This window comes from Xenopus laevis, chromosome 1S, assembly GCF_017654675.1.
Source record: "Xenopus laevis strain J_2021 chromosome 1S, Xenopus_laevis_v10.1, whole genome shotgun sequence".
NCBI lineage: Eukaryota > Metazoa > Chordata > Amphibia > Anura > Pipidae > Xenopus > Xenopus laevis.
The window spans coordinates 173989518-174013855 of NC_054372.1; the positions used below are offsets into that span (position 1 = coordinate 173989518).

Below are 24338 nucleotides of genomic sequence, written 5' to 3' on the forward strand. Positions count from 1 at the left end.
AATTCCTTGTACCAGCCTGGGAGAGTACATGCGTGTTACAGTAATTTTGTGGGCTTTACAGTGTTGTCCATATGCCCAATAGATATACCTGGGAGAAGGGAATAAGAAGGTGGCCATACACATGTAAGGGGCCCTCCGATGGGCTCTGATGCCCTGGTTGATTGGACTGGTTTAAAAATTCCACTGGAGTGAGGACCACATTGGTTCATTGGTGATGTGCCCCCCTCCCCCGACTGCCTGTATTCCCATTGTTGTGATCTAGGGCACCTCAAGGTGGGCATGTCGGTGAAAGATCTGTTTGTTTGGTGACCTTGCCATATGAGCGCATCTTCAAGGATCACCAGGTGGGGCAGAACAGGCAAAGCCAGATGCCAAACACAACAAGTTAAACAGAAGTACATTCACTTATTGTATGTTGCATTCTAGGATAATTCACGCTTTTTCATGGTTTTTGTTGTTCTCCAATTTGGAATCTTATATCTGGTTTTTAGGCTTCCACTTTCCCTAGCAACACAGTCCAAATGGAAGATGAATAGGAGAGGGTTTCTATAGAAAGTGGCGCAATAAGGATACCAAAACAATTTGCCATCATTTGATTGTAGGGTAACACTTGCTGAACATTTCTAGATGGAATGTGAACTCGAGATTGTAGATAGTGTAAATATTCCCTTTAAGTGGTCTTGAAAAGTCTACAAGTTCCTCTGATTTCAGGCTGACATGGTCATTATTCAAATGAAATGAAATAAACTACTAAGTCCAGCAACCTCCCAGTTTCCCTTTGGCTGGACTATTTGTGTTGGACTGGCAGAGAGTAGAAATTATTCCACTGGAAAGTCCACATTCATAGGGGCTTTTGGTGCCTCCCAAATGTAAAATAATGGATTTCTGGTCATAATTATCTATGGTTGGTAAGAGGCACCTTGGCATTGCTCGCTGGCTACTACAGTCTCTTTGGTGAGACCATCCTGTGCTGGGTACTTGCTTCACTGTATCTGTGGCCAAATGGATGGGCAGATCGTTGCCTAGCATAAGTGTCCTGTCCCTTGCAGTAGCCATTCAACCACAGGATTAGGCAGAGCACGGACAGCCAGAAAGCGAGGCACCATGTGAATGCACAGGGATTGTCCCTGTTGAGGAGCAGCCAACCCACAAAGGCCTACTGAACACCAGTAAGCAGCAGGAACATGACCCATGCCACTCTATAACACACTCACACATACATTATCCTAGAACGGAGATGTAGCACAACAATAGGTGGCGGATTAGACAAGTCCCACTGTACCCAGGCCACCTCCATTTGGAAGCGGTCGTCTAACATTAGCCTGTTGGGATTGGCTGGCAACTGTTTTAGAGCTATAGCGTGCCCAAAGATAGTCTCCAACCTAGAGAGAAGTACTTTTCACTGCCGTGAATGGGAAGTTTTTATTGGTGATCAATTGTGTTCTAATTACAGATATTTGTAGTGGAGAACCAAACTCCAAGAGGCCCATTTATCAAAGGCCGAATTTCTAATTCATGTGAGTTTTTAAAAACTCCCATAAACTCGAAATTCGAACAATTGAAATCTATTTAAAAAATATTTTTTTAAAAAAAAATCTAATTTTATAAACTCGGACAAATGAAATTGACCCAAAAACTCGAATCGAATTCTGTTTGAGTTTTAAAAACTCGATTTGATTTTTTTCTCTGCAAACAACTCCAAATTAATCCCTGGACGTCTCCCATTGACAGCAGTTTGGCAGGTTTTAGGTGGTGACTAGTCAAATTTGAGTTCTTAAAAAGGGTGGTTCACCTTCAAACAACTAGTTGTTTTCAGATAGATCACCAAAAATAAAGACTTTTTACGACTTTCTATTTTCTATGTGTCACCGTTTTTCCTAATATTGAATTGTAAAGTGTCATTTTTCACCTTCTAAAGCGACCCTGCAAACTGTTTTAAATTGATACATTTAGTTGATACATTTCTTATCTTTGTCCCTGCTGAGCAGAATCTCTGGGATTCATTACAGGCAGCTGTTAGAATTGATACAATAGTTGCTAATACTCCAGAGATGCTGCTGAGAAATGGATCAACTCAATGTTGCAAAATTGTAACAGTTTAGAGTCTGCGCCTGAATTACTGAGCTGCCAGACTCAAACACCACAGACAGGAACATTTAACTTTAAACCTAGATTTTGGGAAACAGTAATAAATAAATAATGGTTAAGTAATTGAAAAAAGTCTTTATTTCTCGGGAACAATCTGAAAACGACTGAACTGAAAAAAAGTGTTTTAAGGTGAACAACCCCTTCAAAGGGCCAGAGAATGACAAATCGAATTTGAATTTTTTGAAAAACTTGAATGAATTTGAACAACTCCCTAGTTGAATCTGCCAGTTTTGACCATAAAAAAAACCTTGAGAATTAGAATTTTGAATTTTCAATTCGACCCTTGATAAATCTGCCCCCGAGTGTGCCACAGCCTTGAATGAATGAGATCGATTCCCCTGATTCACAATGTGATTCCTATGTCCCCCGTGCCACATGGTGGCGGCACAACTTGACCCCTGGCAGAAGGGCCTGTAGGAGAGAGTCAGACGTTGTGCTCTGGTGCATTGAGAGTCTCCCCAGTCACAGGCAAGAGTGCACATTGGCTGCTACAGTCCATAGCTTCAATTCTATACAATCTTTCTATACAATAACTACATTCATTTGAGTCTAAAGGGCTTTGTGTGCCTTGGTTCCATGTCTGTCCTCTCTGCACTCCCACGTTATAAAAATATAATCTCGCTCGCAGCTGGCGTAACGCACCATTTAACCAGATTAGGTTCCCTAATGCGTCTCCGGCAGGTGTTTAGGAGACGTTACATATGGCCTGCACCTCGGGATACAACGCTGCAGCTCGATGTATGTTGGCAAGGCAGATGCCATGTTGGCTTACGAACAAATGGATGTCTATTATACTGAAAGTGATGTGGCACACACAGCGTTTAAAGGAATAGTATTGCTTAAAAGAAATGACAGCACCAAAAGGCTAATCCTTCCAAATCACTACCCAGGAAAAATTCTTCATGTGTCCGAAAAACAGCGAAGACCATGTATTTTTGTGGCATCTTTCAGGAGGTGAGCACTTTAGGTGTCACTGTTCCTTTAAGGAGAATGTCATCTAAAAACATCTCCCCGTTTCGGTTCCCCCTGCAGTTACATGTAACGCCAGTACTGAATGAAGTGGTTCTTTCCATATCTAGAAAATCAATCAATACAAGTTTTGATTTAAAAGAAAAAAAAAAATCTAAAACACATAAAAGATCCCCGTATTTCCAGTTTACAAACGTTTCCCTTAAGGTGTAGTGGTACGCTTCTATTTGGCCCCTCAAAACAAAAATCCGAACTCTGAAAGAGCAGTGGCGAATGTGTCCAAAGAAATGGAGTCCGAATCAATAGAGTCTGCTTCGCATTCTGTACAGCGCCCAACAGGAGGGATATAAAGTGACTCTGGGAAGGTGGAGAGCAGCAGGAGCTTCTACAGGATTCAATCCATGTCCTGTGCATCATGCTTTTCACTTCAATTCCACTGTAGCTCCAATGTTTATGCCATGAATGAGAATGGGCCCCTTGTCAAGGCTCAGTGTCCCTCAAACAAAGCCAGGCCACAGCCATGTAAACACAGTCCATCCCTTTACTTGCTCTTTGGCTTACAGAGAGGTCTCCTCAAAGGTTAGAGCAGACATATGAGGCTTTTGCCTTCCTCGATTTCCTCCTGCACTTTATCACTGGAAGTGGCAATTTCAGCCTGTGCCGAGAAGACTGCGCAGACGAAGGTCAGCACGGTGCCCCCGATAGCCGTGTAGAAGGCCCAGCCCAGGGAACACTCTCCCAGCTTGTAGGCAGATGCGTAATGTCCACAATAACCAACCACCTTCTGGGATCCCCAACCAGCAGGGTACAGAATAAGGCCGAGAATAAGAAAGAGGCCTGGAGAGGAGAAATAATAAAAATGGATTTAATACACATGGCTGAATATTGTGCAATATTGGTCAATAGTGATATATTGGGTATGGAGGAGTTCTCTCTCTTTGGTGTGGAGCTCACCGATAGGTTATAGACGATCACGTGCCCTGGACTGGCCCACTGGAATACCAGGAAAACTCCCAGTGGGCCCAGATGTCAGTGGACCCTCATGCTGCTAAACATTTGGCCTATTTCACGGCCATTCCCTATTCTATGAGAATAAAGAGGCTAAATATTTGGAATAATAGATTATAGTATGTGAAGAAAACAAACTAAGAGAATAGAGGTTGATTGAGGAGATGAAGGATAATAGTACTGAGAGTTGGCCCCTGGTCTAAGGTTTTTGGGTGGGTCCCTGGTGTCCCAGTCCGACACTGCGTATCCATACGTCCAACATCCTGGCAACGGAACCATATACAAAATCACTAATACGGACTTCTTAGACACGTTTTTCGGGATTAATAATATCTTCTTTTGTATGTAAAATACTAGGGATGCACCGAATCCACTATTTTGGATTCGGCCGAATCCTTCGCGAAAGATTCGGCCAAATACCAAACTGAAGCCGAACCCTAATTTGCATATGCTAATTAGGGGTAGGAAGGGGAAAACATTTTTTACTTCCTTGTTTTGTGACAAATATGATTCGGATTTGTTTCAGCTGGGCAGAAGGATTTGGCCGAATCCGAATCCTGCTGAAAAAGGCCGAATCCTGAACCGAATCCTGGATTCGGTGCATCCCTATAAAATACAGTAAAGGCATATCAGCAACGCGTTTCGTGCCCCATGGCACTTCCTCAGAGTATCTCTGTACTCTCAGTATTTTGAGGAAGTTCCATGAGGCACGAAACGCGTCCGTAGTAGTTGCAACATACACTGGGCCATTCCGGACATGCCTTTACTGTATTTTACAAATAAATAAGGAGATTTTTAATCCCGAAAAACATGTCCCAGCAGTCCGTATTAGTGATTCTGGGTATGGAGGAGGCTTGTGTTGCAGATCATGAATCCTAAAAGTAATTCTAAGTTCTCTTTCAGGAAGTGGCACTGCCATGAGAGGATGAGGAAGAGGATGAAACCTCCAATAATTACTCAATCCCAACATCTCATAACTGCCTGGGGATCAAGAGGGCCACAGGCTGCATTTCCCTGATCTAGACCCCTCTGACTGAAAGTTTAATAAAGATCAAAGGGGTGGTTCACCTTTCAATTAACTTTTTGTCTGATGTAGAGAGTGATATTCTAAAACAATTTCTAATTGGTTTTCATGTTTTATTATTATATTTCGATTTTTTATTCAGCAACTCTCCAGTTTGCAATGTCAGCAATTTGGTTGCTAGGGTCCAAATTACCCTAGCAACCAGGCACTGATTTGAATAAGAGACTGGAATATGAATAGAAGATGGATAATAAAAAGAAGCAATCGCAATAAAATTGTAGACTTACAGAGCATTTGTTTTTAGATGGGGTCAGTGACCCCCATGTGAAAGCTGGAAAGGATCAGAAAAAAAAGGGTAAATAGCTCAAAAAGTGTTACATATAAATAATAAAGACCAATTGCAAGATACATAGGAATTAGACATTCTATAACAGGGGTCCCCAACCTTTTTAACCTGTGAGCAACATTCAGATGTAAAAAGAGTTGGGGAGCAACACAAGCATGACAATTGTTCCTGGCTGGTGTAAAACTAGGACTGTGATTGACTAGTGGTAGCCCCTATGTGGTCTGGAAGCCTACAGGAGGCTCTGTTTGGCAATACACATGGATTTTATACAACTAAAACTTTCCTCCAAGCCTGGAATTCAAAAATAAGCATTGCTCTGAGGCCACTGAGAGCAACATCCAAGGGGTTGGGGAGCAACATGTTGCTCACGAGCTACTGGTTGGGGATCACTGTTCTATAACATACTATAAGGTGAATGATTTCATACAACAGAGCAGCCAAGGGACCATAAAAAATCTAGCGCCTGGGAGCCACTTTAAGTGCCTGGGCGTGGGGTTGGTCGGCCGTGATCCAGGCTCCCAGTGAATTGAGCAGGGCTGTTTCCAAACTGGCATTCCAAACTGTCACGCGGCATTAGCAGCACTGGATGTGAATGTGCCAGTGACATAATACTGCCCATCCGTATGATGGTGATGACTCAATGGCTTGACATTAAACACATTATCAAACCATTAGCTCAACCCAAACTCACAACAGCATTTTTTATCCACTTAACAGTGGGGAAAATGACTTCATTACACAGTGGAACCTCTCACGGTTCAACTGCAGTTCATTAAAGCTACAGCGATGCCTCCAAAAAGCTGTGCAAGTGGTGTAACTGCATTCAGGTCCCTGGTCCCAAGGGGGTCCCCATGGGTTCATGTCATTTTCCCTTTTCATCATAGAAGGCAGAGGAATTGTGAAGATATTGAACAGCCCCTGCACCAAACTATGCACTGAGGCCCATGTCCCTTTAATTATGGCCAAGGGGGTGCCGAATGGGGCTCATCCGAGGATTCAGTCCTTCAGTGCTGCCATCAGAGAATGTAATTCTAAGCACATTTTACAATATTCATTACAAAATGTCAATGGTTTTAAAATTATTTGTAATTGTTTAGATTTTCTTTCATTATTGGAAGGAGAGTTTTTGGATGGAGGACCCCTTTAACGGCAAAATGCATCACATAAAAATAAAAGTGATAAAAGTCTCATTCGAATATTCTGTGCAACACAAGCCGCATGTGGGCGCGTCCACTTTCTATTTTAGTTCCTGCAGATATTTTTAACAAAGCTCCGGGCCTGAGCTTGGTCCCTATTTAAAGCCTTGGGAAGCAGCTTGAGGGCAGCACACTGGCATTTCTGGAAATATCTGCTGCAGTCAATAGGCCCCTCTGCTGTTTCTCATAAGTGAAAGTCTGAAAGTCACAGGGTAATTGTGCAGCAGAACCACATGCTACTGGGATGTTACTGGTAGGGATGGGCGAATTTGACCCTTTTGCTTCGCCAAAAATTCGCCGCCGGCGAAATGTTGCAGATGCCCATTAAAGTCTATGGGCGTCAAAAGAATTTTGTCACGTGGCAAAATTGTTTATGGGTGTCATTTTTTCGGCGAAACAAGGCGAAAAAATTCGCCCATCCCTAGTTACTGGGATGTTACTGGGATGGCTTTCAGCACTGGGAAACCCAGCTCTATCCCAGACAAGAACTCGGCCATAAAGACAACTGGAGAGCTCTCCTTTCCAGTGAGATTTACGGGTGGGAGCAAACTTGTGCGGTCACTAAGCTGCTTACTCAGTGCCGTTGGCTTTATTTCCCCCATTTACTGGCATTAAATAAATTAATCATCATCAGATATCTATACTAGGGATGCACCGAAACCAGGATTCGGGCAGGATTCCGCCTTTTTCATCGGGATTCAGATTCGGCCGAATCCTTTTTCCCGGCTGAAACAAATTTGCATATGCAAATTAGGGGCAGGGAGGGAAATCACGTGACTTTTTGTCACAAAACAAGGAAGTAAAAAATGTTTTCCCCGTTCCACCCCTAATTTTTAATTAGAATTTGGATTCGTTTGGTATTCAACCGGATCTTTTGCAAAGGATTCGGGGGTTAGGTTGAATCCAAAATAGCAGATTCGGTGCATCCCTACTCTATACTGTGCCACAACCAGGTCCGGACTCAGAATTAAAATAGGCCCTGGCATTTCAGATACGCAGAGGCCCAAACAGCCCACTAAATACTGACTTTTAATGGGACCTTATAGCAGCCCCTCTGGCATTTGCCAGAAGCCACAAATTGGCAGTAGTGATGGGCGAACAAATTTGACCTGGCACAAATTTGCAGCGAATTCCCGTGTTTTGCCACCAGCGAATAAATTTGCGGATCTCCCGCAAAAATTCACCGGCGTCAATTTCCGATTTTCACAATTTTTTCGTGAAACTGCCCAGTTTTCACGATTTTTTTGTGAAATACTTCAAATTTCACGATTTTTGAGTGAAATCCTTCAAATTTCACAATTTTTGAGTGAAATCCTTCAAATTTCACGATTTTGGAGTTAAATCCTTCAAATTTCACGATTTTTTAGTGAAAACCTCCTTCAAATTTCAAGATTTTTTAGTGAAAACCTTCAAATTTCAAGTATTTTGAGTGAAAACGTCCGAATTTCCAAAAATTTTTGGGAACTTTACGATTTCAAGTTTTTTTGCATATTTTTTGCTGTTTCGCTAATTTTTGCGCGAAATTCGTAAATTTTTCAGCGAATCGAAATGGGACAAATTCACCCATCACTAATTGCCAGTCTGGGCCTAGCCACAACTACTGATTTCTAAAACCCAAAAGCATGATCTTATAGGAAGGATCCAACTTGCAATATTTAAAGGGGTGATTCACCTTTAAGTTAACATTTGGCATGTTATAGAATGGCCAATTCTAAGCACCTTTTCAATTGGTCTTCGTTATGTATATTTTATAGTTTTAATTATTTGCCTTTTTCTTCTGATTCTTTCCAGCTTTTCAAATGGGAATCACTGACCCCATCTAAAAAAATAAATGCTCTGTAAGGCTACAAATGTATTGTTATTGCTATTACTCATCTTTCTATTCAGGTCTCTCCTTTTTATATTCCAGTCTCTTATTCAAATTAGTGCATGGTTGCTAGGGTAATGAGGACCATAGTTACTACATTGCTGAAACTGCAAACTGGAGAGCTATTGAATAAAGAGCTAGATAATTAAAAACCACAATTAATTTTAAACCGTCAAAATATCACTCGCTACATCACATTAAAAGTTAATTTAAAGCTGAATAATCCTATTCATTCCCTGCTATAGGGGTCTCAGAGAAAAAGACATGAGCGCACTTATGCACAGATACACAAGCAAATATAAGTTGGGAAGGAGCACAAGTTGGTGTGGTTTAACCAGCTTACAAACTGCACACACACATATTGATTAGTCAGATCACTACAAGGAAGTCAGACCCATGTGATTATTGGTCAGATCACTTGGTAGGAAATCATTGCCGGAAGCTAAACTCTGCTGACATAACCACATACCTCCCAACATTTTGGAAATAAAAGAGGGAAAAAAGATTTGTGAAAATCTTTGACCATGCCCATTTTTGTGACCACACCCCCTAATTACCACATTCAATAATTAACACAAATTTGACAGGTTATGAAAGTTTGAACACATTTCTGTGGTTTTTATGTGTTATTAAAGTTTTGCTACGGTAAATTGCCCTTTAAGCTGCAAATCACAGTTTCCTCAAGAGACCCGCTTATCCTAAATAGTTACAATTGCTTTGCTTATCTTGAATTGTTGCACCTGCAATGTATTCTGGGTTCTCTGCCAAAAGCCAATTAAGTTAGAATCTTTGTATCTTTTTCTGGTTGTTCAGTGCAGAAGATCAAAGAGAAAGTCAGGACATTTCAGAAACAATCCGGGACTGCGGGTTGAGCGGTCAGAATTAGGGATGCACCGAATCCAGGATTTGGCCTTTTTCAGCGGGATTCGGCAGAATCCTTGTGCCTGGCAGAACCGAATCCAAATTTGCATATGCAAATTGTTGGCAGGCATATGTAAATTAGGAGTCGGATTCGGTATTCGGCCGAATCTTACAGGAAGGATTCTGGGATTCGGCCGAATCCAAAATAGTGGATTCGGAACATCCCTAGTCAAAATCAGGACTGTCCTGCCAAAAACGTAACAGTTGGAAGGTATGTAACCATATAATAAATAACTGGACCCTAAGGGCTATTCCACACGGGGAGATAGCCACGCGTTTGCGGTCGCGGCGACAAAGCGCCGCGCCAGTCGCCGCGACCGGCGCAGGCGACAGTTTTGTATGGGCGCCTATGTAAAAACGCCTGTGCTAACCACACGAGGCGATGCGCTTTTCAACAGTCGCCTGAAAATGCCTCGCCAGGCTTTTTCAGGCGACTGTTGAAAAGCGCATCGCCTCGTGTGGTTAGCACAGGCGTTTTTACATAGGCGCCCATACAAAACTGTCGCCTGCGCCGGTCGCGGCGACTGGCGCGGCGCTTTGTCGCCGCGACCGCAAACGCGTGGCTATCTCCCCGTGTGGACTAGCCCTAAACACCCTTGGAAGTCAATGACACTACAGGGCCCTTCAAAGAACATTTTTCCAGGTCACCTGCTGGGAAGTTGGAGGCTTATCTACAAGATTCCTAGCTCAGCAGAAGCCTCATTCTCCAAACATACAGGGAGGGCAGACTTTCAAACCACCACAAATCACTTTTTCCCAGACAAGACTGTAAAACAACGAGACCTAATTGTGACTCAATGGGCACAGCAGAGCTACAGGCAAAGGTCGCTGCGATATCACAATTATAAAAACCAGAGGGTTATAAAAAAATCCCAGCGCTTTCATGTGGTTTTGAACAGAAAGAATGCACAGCACCAGGCACATTTACAGGAAAAGTCAATACAAGAGCAACAAGCTAAAGAACAAGTATAAAGGGATAACTATGCACTTATATTGTATTTGCTAAGTGGGGAACTGCTAGGCCACACTCTGCGTTAGACTCTTTTAAAGGGACTGTAACACAACAGGAGAGCTATGGGTGGTGAGAAGTTATGGACGGCCAGCTGGAGTCAATGGCAGCCCAAGCATCAAAGTTACAGGGTGACAACAATGTTAATGAAGATATTCGGCATCTCTAGAATGGAACAGGGAATTCTAATCAATGTAGCAATGGCCAACTTTTAAATTGGTCTTCATTTTTTATTAAAATGTAAATAAATATTAATTTAATTTGTAATTATTTGCCTCCTTCTTCTCACTTTTTCCAACTTTTAAATGGGGGTCACTGACCCCAGTAGCCCATAAAGTGTTGCTCTGTAAGGCTACAAAATTATGGTTATTGTTATTTTTCATTCTTATCTATCTATTCAGGCCCTCTCCTATTCATATTCCAATTCCACATTCAAATCACTACCTGATTGCTAGGGTAATTTAGACTACATCCTACTAAACGTTAATTTAAAGGTGAACAACCCCTTTAAGGGTTAGTTCATACAAGGAGATTCGGGGAGATTTTGTCGCTAGGAAACTTCGGGCGACTTTGGAAAATGCTGCGCCGCGTGTGCTTTAGCGCAGGCGACTTTTCATTATAGCGGATCAGAAGGCATGAGGAGGCAGTTCAGGGAGATTGTCGCCCAGAAGAAGAGGCGATAAGTCGCCAGGCGACAAAATCTCCCCGAATCTCCTCGTGTGAACTAACCCTAAAGGAGAAGGAAAGCTACAGAGGCATTTTATTGCCAATAGATTCGCTGCAATAGTGCAAGCTAGAATGCTATATTTATTCTGTAGAATGTTTTACCATACGCGAGTAAACATTTATAGAAGCTCTCTCTGTTTGTTTAGGATAGCAGCTGTCATATTAGCTTGTCGTCCTGCCTGAGTCTCTCCCTGCTCACTCATAACTCTGGGCTCAGCTTACAGCAGAGAAGGGGGGGGGGGGAAGAGGAGCAAACTGAGCATGCTCACGCCCAGGGCAAGGAGGTTGAAGCTGAAGGCAGGAAGTCTGATACAGAAGCCCATGAGTACACAATAGAAGGAAAGAAATGCAGTGTTTATTTTGATAGAGGACTCAGAGCAGCATTACTTTGAGGGTTTACTGGTATATTTAGTTGGACCTTTCTGTTAAAGCTTTTAACCTTTCCTTCTCCTTTAAGCAACACATCTGTGGCATATGCACATTCTCCACTGCAGTATTTTAGCCAGTAGAGAAACATCTGAACCCTAGCTAAAGAAACCCCACCCCCTCCCAGTGAACCTAATGACACAGCAAGATTTAGGGCCGGGTCATCACCAGGGCCGCCATCAGGGGGAGACAGGTGGGACAAGAGTCCCGGGCCTGAAGGGGGGCCAGGCAGGGCTGCACTTTTCGAAGAGCGGGGCCCCCTTTGACAGCTCAGAAGCGGTGCCGCTTGATCGAAGTCCCGAACAACCGAATGCGGAAGTGCCGAACAGACGAGGTCCTAAAGCTGCGGAAAGACCCGAAGTCACGAAAGGAGCCGACACTGAAGTCCTGAAACGGCGAAAAGACCAGATGTTACGAAAACAGCTATATTTGAAGTCCTGAAGCCACGAGTTCAATTCTACTAACACCAATGTGGGTTTTTCTGTTTTTTTTTAATCCCCTGGCCATCAATGTTTTATTTTAATACTCTATAGGCCCCTGCCAATTTTTAAAAATATATATTTTATGGGGCCCCGGCGCCAAGGTTTTTTTAAAAAATATTCTTGGGGCCCCAATTTTTTTTAACTTGTAAGGGGGGCCTTGCACCAAAGTTTTTAAAAAATATATTTTCTGCGGCCCCAATTCTTTTTTAACTTGTAAGGGGGCCCTGGCACCAAGGTTTTTTTTAAAAATATTCCTGGGGCCCCAATTTTTTTAACTTGTAAGGGGGCCCTGGCGCCAAGGTTTTTTTAAAAAAATATTCTTGGGGCCCCAATTTTTTTTAATTTGTAAGGGGGGCCTTGGCACCAAAGTTTTTAAAAAATATATTTTCTGCGCCCCCAATTTTTTTTTAACTTGTAAGGGGGCCCTGGCGCCAAGGTTTTTTTAAAAAAAAATATTCTTGGGGCCCCAATTTTTTTAACTTGTAAGGGGCCCTGGCACCAAGGTTTTTTTTAAAAAAAATATTCTTTGGGTCCCCAAATTTTTTAATTTGTAAGGTGGGCCCTGGCACCAATGTTTTTGTAAAAAAGAACTTTTATGGGGGACCTGGCGCCAGTTTTTTTTTTACTTATAGGGGGCCCTGGTGACCAATAATTTTTTTTTTTAACTTGTAGGGGGGGCCTGACCACCAATTTTTAAAACAAAAACTTTTATGGAGGGCCCTGGCACCACAGTTTGTTTTTTTTTACTTATAAGGGGGCCCTGACCATCAATAGCTTTTTATAACTTGTGTGTGGGGGGGTTACCTTATTTAGCGCTAATGTCTGTGTGGTCTTTTAACTGTGGTGTGGGATATGGGGTGGGGCCCAGGGGCCCCAAAAATTTTGTTGTACGGGGCCCCGTGATTTCTAATAACGGCCCTGGTCATCACTGCTTGATATTCTGTGCTGCTACCAGAAATGTCACCACCCCCCTTAGGCTGGTAGAGTCATTTAACTCCCTCACTCTGTTCCATGTTGAAGTGATGGATTCTGGGACTTGTAGTTCCTCTGCTCCCCATGTTGGGTGCCACACCAAGTCTTCCCAACCCAGCCAGTGGGTCCGCATCTATTTATATACCTATGCCCAACTTGCCATGTCTCTGACATCACTCAGGAGGCGGAGCAGGTGTGTGTCTATAAGTATACGCCACTGGATGTGAAAAGGGGTACAGTTAGTACCCCCATCCCTCATGAAAACAGTACTTCGTAATGCAATGGTGCACAAAAAAAGTGGCAGACTGTTATATTTTACACTTTGCACTTGTCTGACCCCTTATATCTTCTTGGACAAGGCAGAATCTTAATATTTCCATTAGACAGAAACAGAGGGATAAAATAGTGGGTTAGCTTGCCCATAACAAATACAAATGTATGGTTTTCCAGTAAAGTGAGAGTCATACAAAAAAGAAGAACGCGGCTGATTTTCCTGTGGATTCACCTGTATCAGCTTCTGATTCATCCGTCAGGGCTCGGTGGAAATGTGTAACTGTACATGTCACATCATGTATAGGACGATTCAATATTCCCCCAATCCCTGGAGGCCACACAGACGTCAGATATTGAAAACATACCGATCTGTTTACAGAGTGAGAGGGACACCACTCTTCTCAGAATTCCTTATGGCGGGTTCTCACCAACAAACATTTTGTACAAATCAATGACAGATAGTGACAGACAGTGAGAGAGCGCAGAGCTCATTAGTCGTGAATACACATCACTAGGTCCCAGATGAGGCAGTTGAGTTGAGTCAGAGCTGAGTCCAGTGGTGCGTATATGTAAATATACACAGTAAATTCCTCCGCTGCTTTGTTTAAATATTACATTTATTGCAGCAAAACCATTGTTTCATCAGCCTACAAAAGCTCACAATGGAACTAGACGTAGCTGGGTTTATGTGCTGATGAGGGTTCTACTGTCTCTACTAATGGTTTAGCTTTGTGTAATCAATGCTAGGTCTGTCCCTGCACTAGCTGCCCAATTGACTCTACAGACAAACCAACTGGAAGGGCAAAGACGTCACATGTACAGAAATTTTGGGCATGTTCCCTTTTTTAGTAGCTCAAACATACAGGGCCAAAAAGCCTGAACTCCCTGTTCTGGACCAAGAGAATTTCCTGAAGCGATAACTGCCTAATAAAACCCGAACTGCTTGCTGTGCATGGGAAAATCTCATAGGGGCCAATGGAAGGCAACTTATGAAGTCAGTGGGTGAGGTCCCATTCAGTCAACCAGGGAGAAGTAATGGAAGGGTGCTCATCCACCTGGTCAAAGAAATATACCTTGCTTTCTGAGTCCAATATTTCAGTTCTGGAAGGGGCTGTGGGCTTTAACAGTATGTGGGCCATTAAATCATCCCAATTTAGCTTAGCATTTGGGTGGTCAAATTGTACAGAGAGACAGGCTTGTCTGGTCACCTGGCCAATGGGGTGGATTCTAAAGTATTTGGCCAGCTTAAAAGATGACTGCAGGTCCCCAGCAATACTAATGGAGGACAAGGGACAATGGAACCTCCAATTTGTGCAAAAACTTGAATACAAACTCATGAGAACCTCAGAAGACACATGAATCCTGGTACAATAAGAAGCCACTGGCATCAGTCCGGACACTCATGATAAATTTGTCTATTCAGGGGTCCCCAATCAATGGGCTGCAGACCGGTGGTGGGCCGTGCCAAACCGGGCTGCCTCTGGTCCTGGCTGCAGTTTATAATAGCCTAAAAAACTGGTCCATGGTGCAAAAAAAGTTAGTCTATTTGACCACTGTCTAAATGCACTGAGCGCATCACTCATAGGTAGGCCTACCTACAACCTCATTTTATATTGTAAATGTTGCCATGTAGTGTGATAAGGAAAAAAGTTTTAAAGAATAAACATAAAGCCATGATGTTAGTGGACTTCTCTGGAGGTAAGCAACAGGTAAGCAATTCATTGCCTAATTAGGAAACTTCGGACGACTTTGGAAAACGAATCGCTCCGAGTGCCATCCCGCCAGTGATTTAGATTCTAGCCGGCGAGGAGGCAGTTCTGGGAGATTAGTCGCCTGAAGAAGAGGCGATTTGTCACTGGGCAACTAATCTCCCTGAATCTTCTCGTCTGTCTCTGCCCTTAGGGTAAGGGCACACTTCTGGCGACTTCGGAAAACAAAGCGCTGCGTGTGCCATTCTGCAGGAAATTTTTCATTATAGCCGGCGGAAGCCGTTCGGGGAGATTAGTCGCACCAAAGAAGAGCCGATTAGTCACCAGGCGACTAAATCTCCCCAAATCGCCAGGTGTGCCCTTACCCTTAAAGGGGTGAGTTAGCACCACTACAGGAAAACCATTAATAAATGAACCACCCTAGTTAAGCCTCTGCTGAAAGCTTAACACAAGGCTGTTCCTCCTGGTTGTGAGCAGGGAGATTAGCTGGGCCTGTTAACTTTCCACTAAAGGCTCAATAAACATTTGCTACAATAACGGGAGTTCTTCCCGAGCTCGATGTCATCTCTGTTGACCCTCAGATAAGGGTTGGGTGATAAAAAGAAAGCAAAACATTTTGACTGACAAAAACAAACTCTGGGAGACCCCCCCCCCCCCAAGACTAAAAGCACAGTGGGTTCTATCCTAGTTGGTGTATTGCAGTGGAGAAGCACCCAAAACAACCCCTGCCTCCTTCCACTGACTGTAATGCACATCCACATGAAAGCAGTAGCATTGGCAGATCTCAGACAGAAATGTTCTACTGTGTGTTTTTAAGGTGAGAAGTATCCGTACTGGTACTTTTAGGTGATTCACATTACAGTTAATCTGAGGCATTTGGGCACTTCTTCATTGGCTGGTACACATAAGCAGTAACATCTCCATACAAAATATGCGTGCAGCTTACATTATTGCCTAAGTGTGGTCATGCATGGCTGAAAATAGCAGCTAACTTGGCCAATCCAAGTCGGTAGCTTATTGTACGGGGCCAACACAACAGCCTGCCCAATCCATAGCTGACCCATAGACAGATTTCTATTAGGCAGGATAGAAACTCCATCAAACGAGTATTCCATCAAGCTGTCCTCTGTCCTTCTGACATAGATCCCTGTTATAAGCCGGTCATTGATCAAGCCCAATTATGCCCAACACCAAGTTGGCCCAACCAAGCAAAGATCCAATAGCAGGAAAGGGGGTATCCACACTATTTATTCTACATAAGTGGCTACATTATTCACTGTATTAATGGTGCTTAGTGATGTAATTCATTACAAATGGTGTTTAGTATGTCAACTAGTTGCACGTGCCTGAAGAAGATATCAAATAAAACATTGCTTATACAGACTGATTTTTATCACCTGCCATCCACTGGATGTTGGGGTATTTTTCTACTTCACCCCACTGAAGGAAAATACCATATTGTGTTGACATTTCCCAAACACCATCAATTAGCAGAAGATTCCCCGATGATGTTATTAGACTGAGAAAATTGTTACGGAGACAGGCTGGTGGCCTGGTAAGTGTATTTTCACAGCTAGATCATGTCAAGCCCTGCTCATTTGAGGGCCTAATCTCATTAGGTTGTGACATGTGGTTTAGTGCTGGGGCCTTCTCTGATACGAGCTGCCACTGGAATGCATCTCAGAAGGCCTTGTTACAGCAACACTAGTTAAACTGCTTGCCTTCAAGCTTGTCTTTCAACAGCAGCCCACCCCAACACCAACGCTCATTTCCTTTCCCTCTAATCCCAGTAGAATGGAACCTGCTCCACCAACCATTCACTCTTGGTGCCACACTCCAAATGCCCTTTGTATAACACAAGTATAATCTTCAACAGCAAAGAATGAGCCAGCAAGGTCTAAAAGCAAAAGTACTAATTATGTTACAATACTTTTTGGGGCATTTGGTCGCTTTTGCTATGCAGCAGGAAACAATGGCAGACAAGATGTCCCTGCTGACCTGTCACCACTCCCAATAAGATTGAATGCAAAGTTCTCAGTATGGCACACACAGTGTGTTGACAGAGCGTTTTGGTGCTGAGGTTCTCCTGTCACTGCTCCATATTGAGTCCAATAGGGCACTTTAAAGGGATTCTGTCATGATTTTTATGATGTAGTTTTTTCTAAATTACACTGTTTACACTGCAAATAATTCACTCTACAATATAACATTTCATTCCTAACCCAACAAGCGTATTTTTTAGTTGTAATATTGGTGTGTAGGCGCCATCTCAGGTCTTTTTGCCTGGTCATTTGATTTCGGAAAGAGCCAGCACTTTAGGATGGAACTGCATTCTGACAGGCTGTTGTTTCTCCTACTCAATGTAATTGAATGTGTCGCAGTGGGACCTGGATTTTACTACTGAGTGCTGTTCTCAGATCTACCAGGCAGCTGTTATCTTGTGTTAGGGAACTGCTATTTGGTTACCTTCCCTTTGTTCTGCTGATGGGCTGCTGAGGGGGGGGGGGGTTGATATCACTCCAACTTGCAGTACAGCAGTAAAGAGTGACTGAAGTTTATCAAAGCACAAGCCACATGACTGGGGGCAGCTGGGAAACTAAACTAACAATATGTCTAGCTCCATGTCAGATTTCAAAATGAAATATAAAAAAATCTGTTTGCTCTTTTGAGAAATGGATTTCAGTGCAGCATTGTGCTGGATCAGCACTATTAACTGATGTGTTTTGAAAAAAAATAATTCCCCAATGACAGTATCCTTTTAAATGTAATAGTATAAGGTGTCAGGGGTGTTTTGATCATCACTTTTCTCCACTGTTGGCCAGCAGCAGTCAAAACATTACCCTTACTATTAAATGCTATTGGACGTCTCTTCATTAAACTGGTTCTAGCGTCCTAAGGATTTGGAATCGTACACTCAGCACTGTTACTTTCTAAAGTTCGAATTGCCCAAAAAAACAAACGATTGTGCAAATGGAGCCCGAAAAGATTCATAGCAAACATCTGACATTACCTTGATGAGAAAAAGATGACTATAGTGATACATAATTTTCAAAACAGGCGTGGCCAAAAGGTAGATTGGGATGTACCAGTGGACCTTTAGCTGGGGATCAGTAGATCTCAAGACACTGTCAACAAACAGCTTGTCTAAATCACCCTCATTCATTCTTTTCCTTCAGATATTTATTATGTAAAGGTTACATAAAGGTGGCCATAGACTTAGAGATCTGCTCATTTGGCAACATCGCCAAGCGAATGGATCTCTCCCCGATATGCCCACAGTGGGGGATATCGGGCTGATCCGATCATGGGCCCTAAGGCCCAACGATCGGATCATAATGGATACGGGTGGTCAGATCGCGGGACTGCATAGACGTATAGATGCGGCCGCGATCTGACTGGATTTTTTAACCTGCCTGATTGAGATCTGCTCGACTTTCGGCCAGATATTGATTGGGGACGCCCGTCGGATGGCCCCAGACACGGGCCAATAAGCTGCCGACTCGGCCTTTCATCAGCTTTTATCGGCCCGTGTATGGGGGCCTTCAGAAATAGTCGTTTGTTAAATAGAGCAATATAAATTCCCTCATAAATCAATACAATATTTAAGTAATATTTTCCATGGAACAGAATGCTAACAATGCTTTTATGGATGTAGATGATAATGGGACAACATCACTAAAAGTAGACCCCGAATTAGTAAAGTATGGGCACTCCTGTTCTATAATGATGATAGTTTCATTACATGTGCTGGCATTCGCAAAAAATGACGTAATATTACTTGCAGTGTACTGAATAGTGGAGGTATATTAATTCTAACAATGAAGGTGTTAATTATAAGACACCATTGCTGTGTGGATCTGTGTGAGGGGTTGCAGCAGCACAGCTGTTAGAGGGGGTAACCTGCGACAATCTCCCATAGAAAAACATTGACTAAATATTTCTTCCCCCCCACCCCATGCCAGTGACCCTTTAACACTTCTGAGCACAATGGAGCAGCTGCATCAATATAAGTGGCCCCAGAACTGTGAGACACAGCTGAAAAGCTATCAGATTAACCAAGCTGCAAATATTGACCCGCTCTCCTTTAACAGTTGCTATGTAATATGGGACATGATTCCTTTGCTGGTTGCAATAACGTGTCACGCTGAGTTATGCTCATCACCACTGAGTATGTAACGGCACAGCCCAGGTACAAAGGTCCTGAGAGCTAATAATAACACTGCCCCACCTAGTACCACCTTTGTCGTGTCATAAAGCAGTAAATGGTTCTGCTAGATTGTAGGACAAGACCAAGGACATCCTTAGCCAGGCCAAGGGTGCTCTTCGATAAATGGTACAGCCTTTTTATTGGAAATTACACCAAAAGGTGAAGCTCACATAATGGTCTGGCCACTCAAAGTTCAATGGGGCGGAATCTGAGCATTTTGTCCCCCTCACACAGAGCTAAAAACCACCAGAGCAACAAAACTATGTCACCTTGTGTGCCATTACCCCTAAGGAAGCAAATATATGAATTAATCCAGATATGATTGCCCACTTACTGACCCTAGCAATGGATTGAATCTCCAAGAGATTAAGTAAGATAGTGCTCTGATTTAAAATAACCAGGAGCCATAATGAAGTGATTGCAAGTGCAATGTTACCAGTATGTATAGCAAGTTAGAAGCTCAGGCACCTACCTGCAATGCCTTGTAGCAGGCCGCACACATTAAAAATACTTTTCTTCATCACACTTTGTACGCACATAGTAAAGACAGACACAAATGCCACGATGCACAGGATGGAGATCCCCACTGCTAAAAAGATGGCAGTCGCCTGCCAGAATCCACTGGCAATCTCATTGAAATGCTCTGCGTAGGGACCACACAGGGTGTCCTTCCTAAAATATGGCACTTGGGGCATTTTGATGCAGCGTCCGTAGATGCCCAGGGTTGGACGGTAAGGTTCCTGCTGGCCACCAGTCCTACTGTCGCCGTCTGTGCTTTTGGCTTTGCCAATCAACCAATCGGCGCTCATGAAGGCAATCAGTTCTCCGAAGGCCACCACTATACTGAGGATTGTCCATAGCATAGAGCGGCAGGTTACAATGACATGACACATGGTGAATGCCACAAAGCCCTACAAAACTTTCAGTATGAAGCAGAGGTATAAAGTGGAGCCAGATGGGCTGCTTGAGTGGGAACCAAATCTCCTGATAATGTCAGTGGGAAGAAACAGTGTCTGAGCTCCAAAGGGTGATGTGCGCTGGAAGAAACAGCCCTGCCGGTATCGGTCTCAGCCCGCTCTGTACCTCAGTCCTAACACTCATACTGAAACATGATGCTACAGGGAGTCAGGGAGTTCCCAGGCGCTGCCCACACGGCTGACATCACAGACCTGCAGGGGAACAAGAGAGAGTGAGATGAATAAAGGTGCTGACAGGACACAACAGCCCCCCCCCCTTATCACTGCCACTATCTGTTAGAGAGACCCCCTGTCAGGGGCCTGAGAAACTTCCCACATCTCAACTGGAGACAGGGAAGCCGTCTCTGGCTTATGTCCTACCCTGTCAGTACATGGAGCAGGGACGCCCTGCAGCCACACGTCTCCTCCCAGGGTGCCGACACATTTAAGCAAGTGGCAGCCAAATGACACAGCCACAGGGACAAACAGTCATTTAGCTGTGAGGGCTGTTCTGGCAGAAATACCCAGATCTGTCGTTTGGATTTGGCTGAAAGACACACACTGAGATCACTCCTCTGTGTGAATAAAAATCTGATCCACTGGGAAGCCAATGACAGCTCACAGCTAATTAACCCACTCGTTAGGAGACTTAGGGTAACACAGCAGCCAGCGAGGTGACAGACATTAACAGTACCACAGGCTTATAACTTCCTGTTATTGTGAGTGGTCGCTGTGCCCATGCTGGTTATCACAATTCTGCACTCATTTCCTTGCACTGAGCAGCAAGTCCTGCATGAGGGGCTATGACTCCCACCAACCTCAAATTTGCCTGATTTAATCCTCCCTTCTACCCACTTTATGACCAAAAGCTAAGGCATCATTGTGTGAAACTATTATTTATTACTACAGAAAAAAAAGACACATGATAATATATATATATAATATAATATATATATCTCCTTGTATTCAAGAAAACCGGCACTCCCATGTAAAAATTCGTAACTGTTTATTCTGTTGTACCTATGTCCAACGTTTCGGTCCTTTGGACATTTGTACAACAGAATAAACAGTTGAGAATTTTTACATGGGAGTGCCGGTTTTCTTGAATACAAGGTTAAATTTATTTTAACCGTGCACCCCGGCTATACAGGCTGCAACAGTGTTTGCCTTGGATACGGATACTCACTGGACTGTGATGTGTTCAAGTACTTTTTCTTCAAGTACTGAAAGGATATAAGCAAAGGAGTCCATTACTTTGAGGTACAATAGGTACTGTTTTAATAACAAGGGTTAAGCTTTGCAGAGTTAATGTTACACTATGGGGGGCATGTGCCTCTCTGTCAGTCACATACACAACCTAAAGCAATAAGTGATGGTCAGTTCCAATTAGTCTGCACCTTATACAGTCCTGCACCATTTACAGGCAGAACTGTGGCAAAATATACATCTGGTTAGTATTTTAAACCGCTTTATTTCACAAACAACATTCATAGAGGAAAAAACTGTTTTTGGGTATATCAGGACAAAATTTTGATGTAAAATCCATGAAAACATTACTTAAAATCAGGGAAATGAACCCATTGAAATGCATTATAAATCGGTAGGACCACAAATAAAAAAATATAAAATGCGGGAAAACTTAAAATCAGGGTTCTTAAAATCGAGGTTTCACTCTCTCTCTCTCTCTGTATTTTTTCTGAAGAACTTTTGTCTCAATATACAACTAAAAAGACTTCCTTCTGCAATGTATATTATACAGTTCTTTAAAACACATTTTTCTATTCTGTTAGTTGTAGGATCATCACGATGTGAAATAAATGTTCTTCCAGTGTGCCACCAGATGTCGCTGCTTCAGATTTTAACGTGTAAGGGCAGAGACACACTGGAAGATTCGGGGGGGGGGGGCTAATCGCCTCTACTTCGGGCGTCGAATCTCCTCCAAAAGCCTTCCCACCGTCTAGAATGTAAAACGCCGGCCTGACAAGGAAACTTCGGACGAATTTGGAAAACGAATCGATCCGGGTGCCATTCCACGGCGATTTAGATTCTAGCTGGCGGTAAGGCTTTTCGGGGAGATAAGTTGACCAAAGAAAAGGCGATTATTCGCCAGACAACTAAATCTCCCCAAATCTTCCCGCGTGTCTCTGCTCTAAAAGTATGGTGGCTCCAGCACATTAAAACAAACAAATCTACACAAATAAATAAGGCTCCCTGGGCAGATGCCGGCCACACTGGAGGATACTGAATTATATTAAAATTATGAAATAAATATAAGTAAACAATAAACAAGTTTCGGGAAAGCATGTGTCATTCCATTTTGGAACAATTCTAATAATGGATTCCTCCCTACACAGAGAAGTGTGTTTTATCCAGTCATGTGACTGTACCTACTTCCTTCCTGTTGACAGCCTGGCTATATATTGGCTGACACAGGTTACTAAATGCAAGGCACTGCCTCAGCATATGCACCTATTGTTATTAGCCTAATCTGCCTCACAACCTGGAGGGAGAGCAGCATTATGGTTAGAAAGGTTAATAACTTTACAGTAATAAAATATTTTATTTCCTCTTACAGGAACGTGAAAGGAAAAAAGGCAGGGGGAGGTGTGTTTCTTCACATGCAAGATCCGTATTGTGTGGCCCAAACCTTATCAAACCAAACATCATTAGTGCATACCCACTATCCATGGAGCCCATCCACAGTCTGACCTGATTACTGCCTGAAGAAATGTATAAACCTACATGATAAACAAGTGAATGGACCTTAAAAAGATACTGATCATTTAGGGCTATGCTTAGCCAGTAAAATACCTGCCAAGGCCGGGGCCAGTATTACAAATTTACAGGCAATGTAGTAGCCTATAAATTTGTAATACACACAAGTTCAGCCCCTGGCCCACTCCCAATCGGCCCAGAAACAAATCCAAATTTACCCTTTTGTTTCATACTTCTATGCCCTGATCCTCCTGGAGGTGGCCATCATGTCATGGTCCTGCCCACTTTTGACATCACCTGCCCCTCTGGACCACGCCCCCTGCTGGCTGGTAAATTTCTTCTCAAAAGGTGGCAACTCTAGCTATGGTGCAGCAGGAGATTAGTTGCCCACGATGAATGTCCTCTTCCCCAGGCAACAAGAGGAGACTGGCAACTTTGGAAGACCAGTGTTTTGCCACTGGGGATTCACTTTATTGCTGGAAATCACAATTATTTGGTGGATTTTAGTCACTTGAAGAGGAGTAGATCTGATGCGGACAACTCATCTCCTCTTGGACTACTATCCTTAAGGTCAACAGTCTGCCAAATGTCAAGAACATCTAAGTGACAGCCAACGTGTGCCTGCATATAAGCACCTTACAGCCTAACGTCTTATTTCCGTAAGAGCTTATATGATTTAGTGGCATAACTTCAACATGCCAGGCCCTGCCTTAAGAAAATATTTGGTGGGGCCCAGTGTGCACATCCGCTACCAACCACTTGCAGCAGACGGTTGAGCTGCAAAATCAAAATCTGACGTGGCTGGTGGAACACTCCACAATAATGTCCCCCAGACCCCCAATTGCAAGGTCTTCTATATGGTAGTTAGTTATACTACTGACAACAATCTGGGAGATGTTCCAGCTCTGATTAAAAGCAGAAGGAAGTTAGCAAAACTGACAAATTGCTCCCTATACAGCAAGATACACAAAGGAGGTTCCCAGGTAACATTCATGGCAAACACTGCTGTCTGGGTCTTCTCAAGCCCCTCATGCTATCGGTTGTGATTGGTTCTTTGCATATTTTCTAAAGGCTACACAAGAAAAAATGTCCTCAAGCCAGACTCATTTGTCAGACAGCTCTGACAGTTTAGAGGTGTGGCTTAATGATGGCACTGGGGTCCTAATTTAATAACATGGCCTTTCCATGGTGCATTCTTCCACCAGCAGGGCGTTAAGTACAGGGCATCCTAGCACATATCTCCCAACAGTCCGGTTTTTCGTGCTCTACGCGCAGTCCCAGATTGTTACTGAAATGTCCCGACTTTCTCTTTGATCTCCTGCACTGAACAGCCAGAAAAAGATGCAAAGTTTCTGAAACTTAACCGGCTTTTGGCAGAGAGCCC

General features: G+C 43.2%; 1 protein-coding gene across 11 annotated transcripts in view; it reads right to left on the reverse strand.

The window, feature by feature from the left end:
- Window positions 1–2918: 2918 nt before the first annotated feature.
- The window catches only part of lhfpl2.S (LHFPL tetraspan subfamily member 2 S homeolog), an 84362-nt gene continuing 62942 nt past the window's right edge, over window positions 2919–24338 (reverse strand). For 6 of the 11 annotated variants that reach the window (XM_018244463.2, XM_018244457.2, XM_018244462.2 and 3 more), the window contains 2 exons: window positions 19756–20452; window positions 2919–3954 (listed from right to left, as the gene is read on the reverse strand). In XM_018244463.2, coding sequence (XP_018099952.1) covers window positions 3698–3954; window positions 19756–20176 — 678 coding nt within the window. In that variant the 5' untranslated portion in view covers window positions 20177–20452 and the 3' untranslated portion in view covers window positions 2919–3697. Of the gene's footprint in view, window positions 3955–19755; window positions 20453–21425; window positions 21463–24338 lie in introns of all 11 variants that reach the window. The other 5 variants (XM_041580520.1, XM_041580521.1, XM_018244459.2 and 2 more) reach the window with 1 other exon arrangement.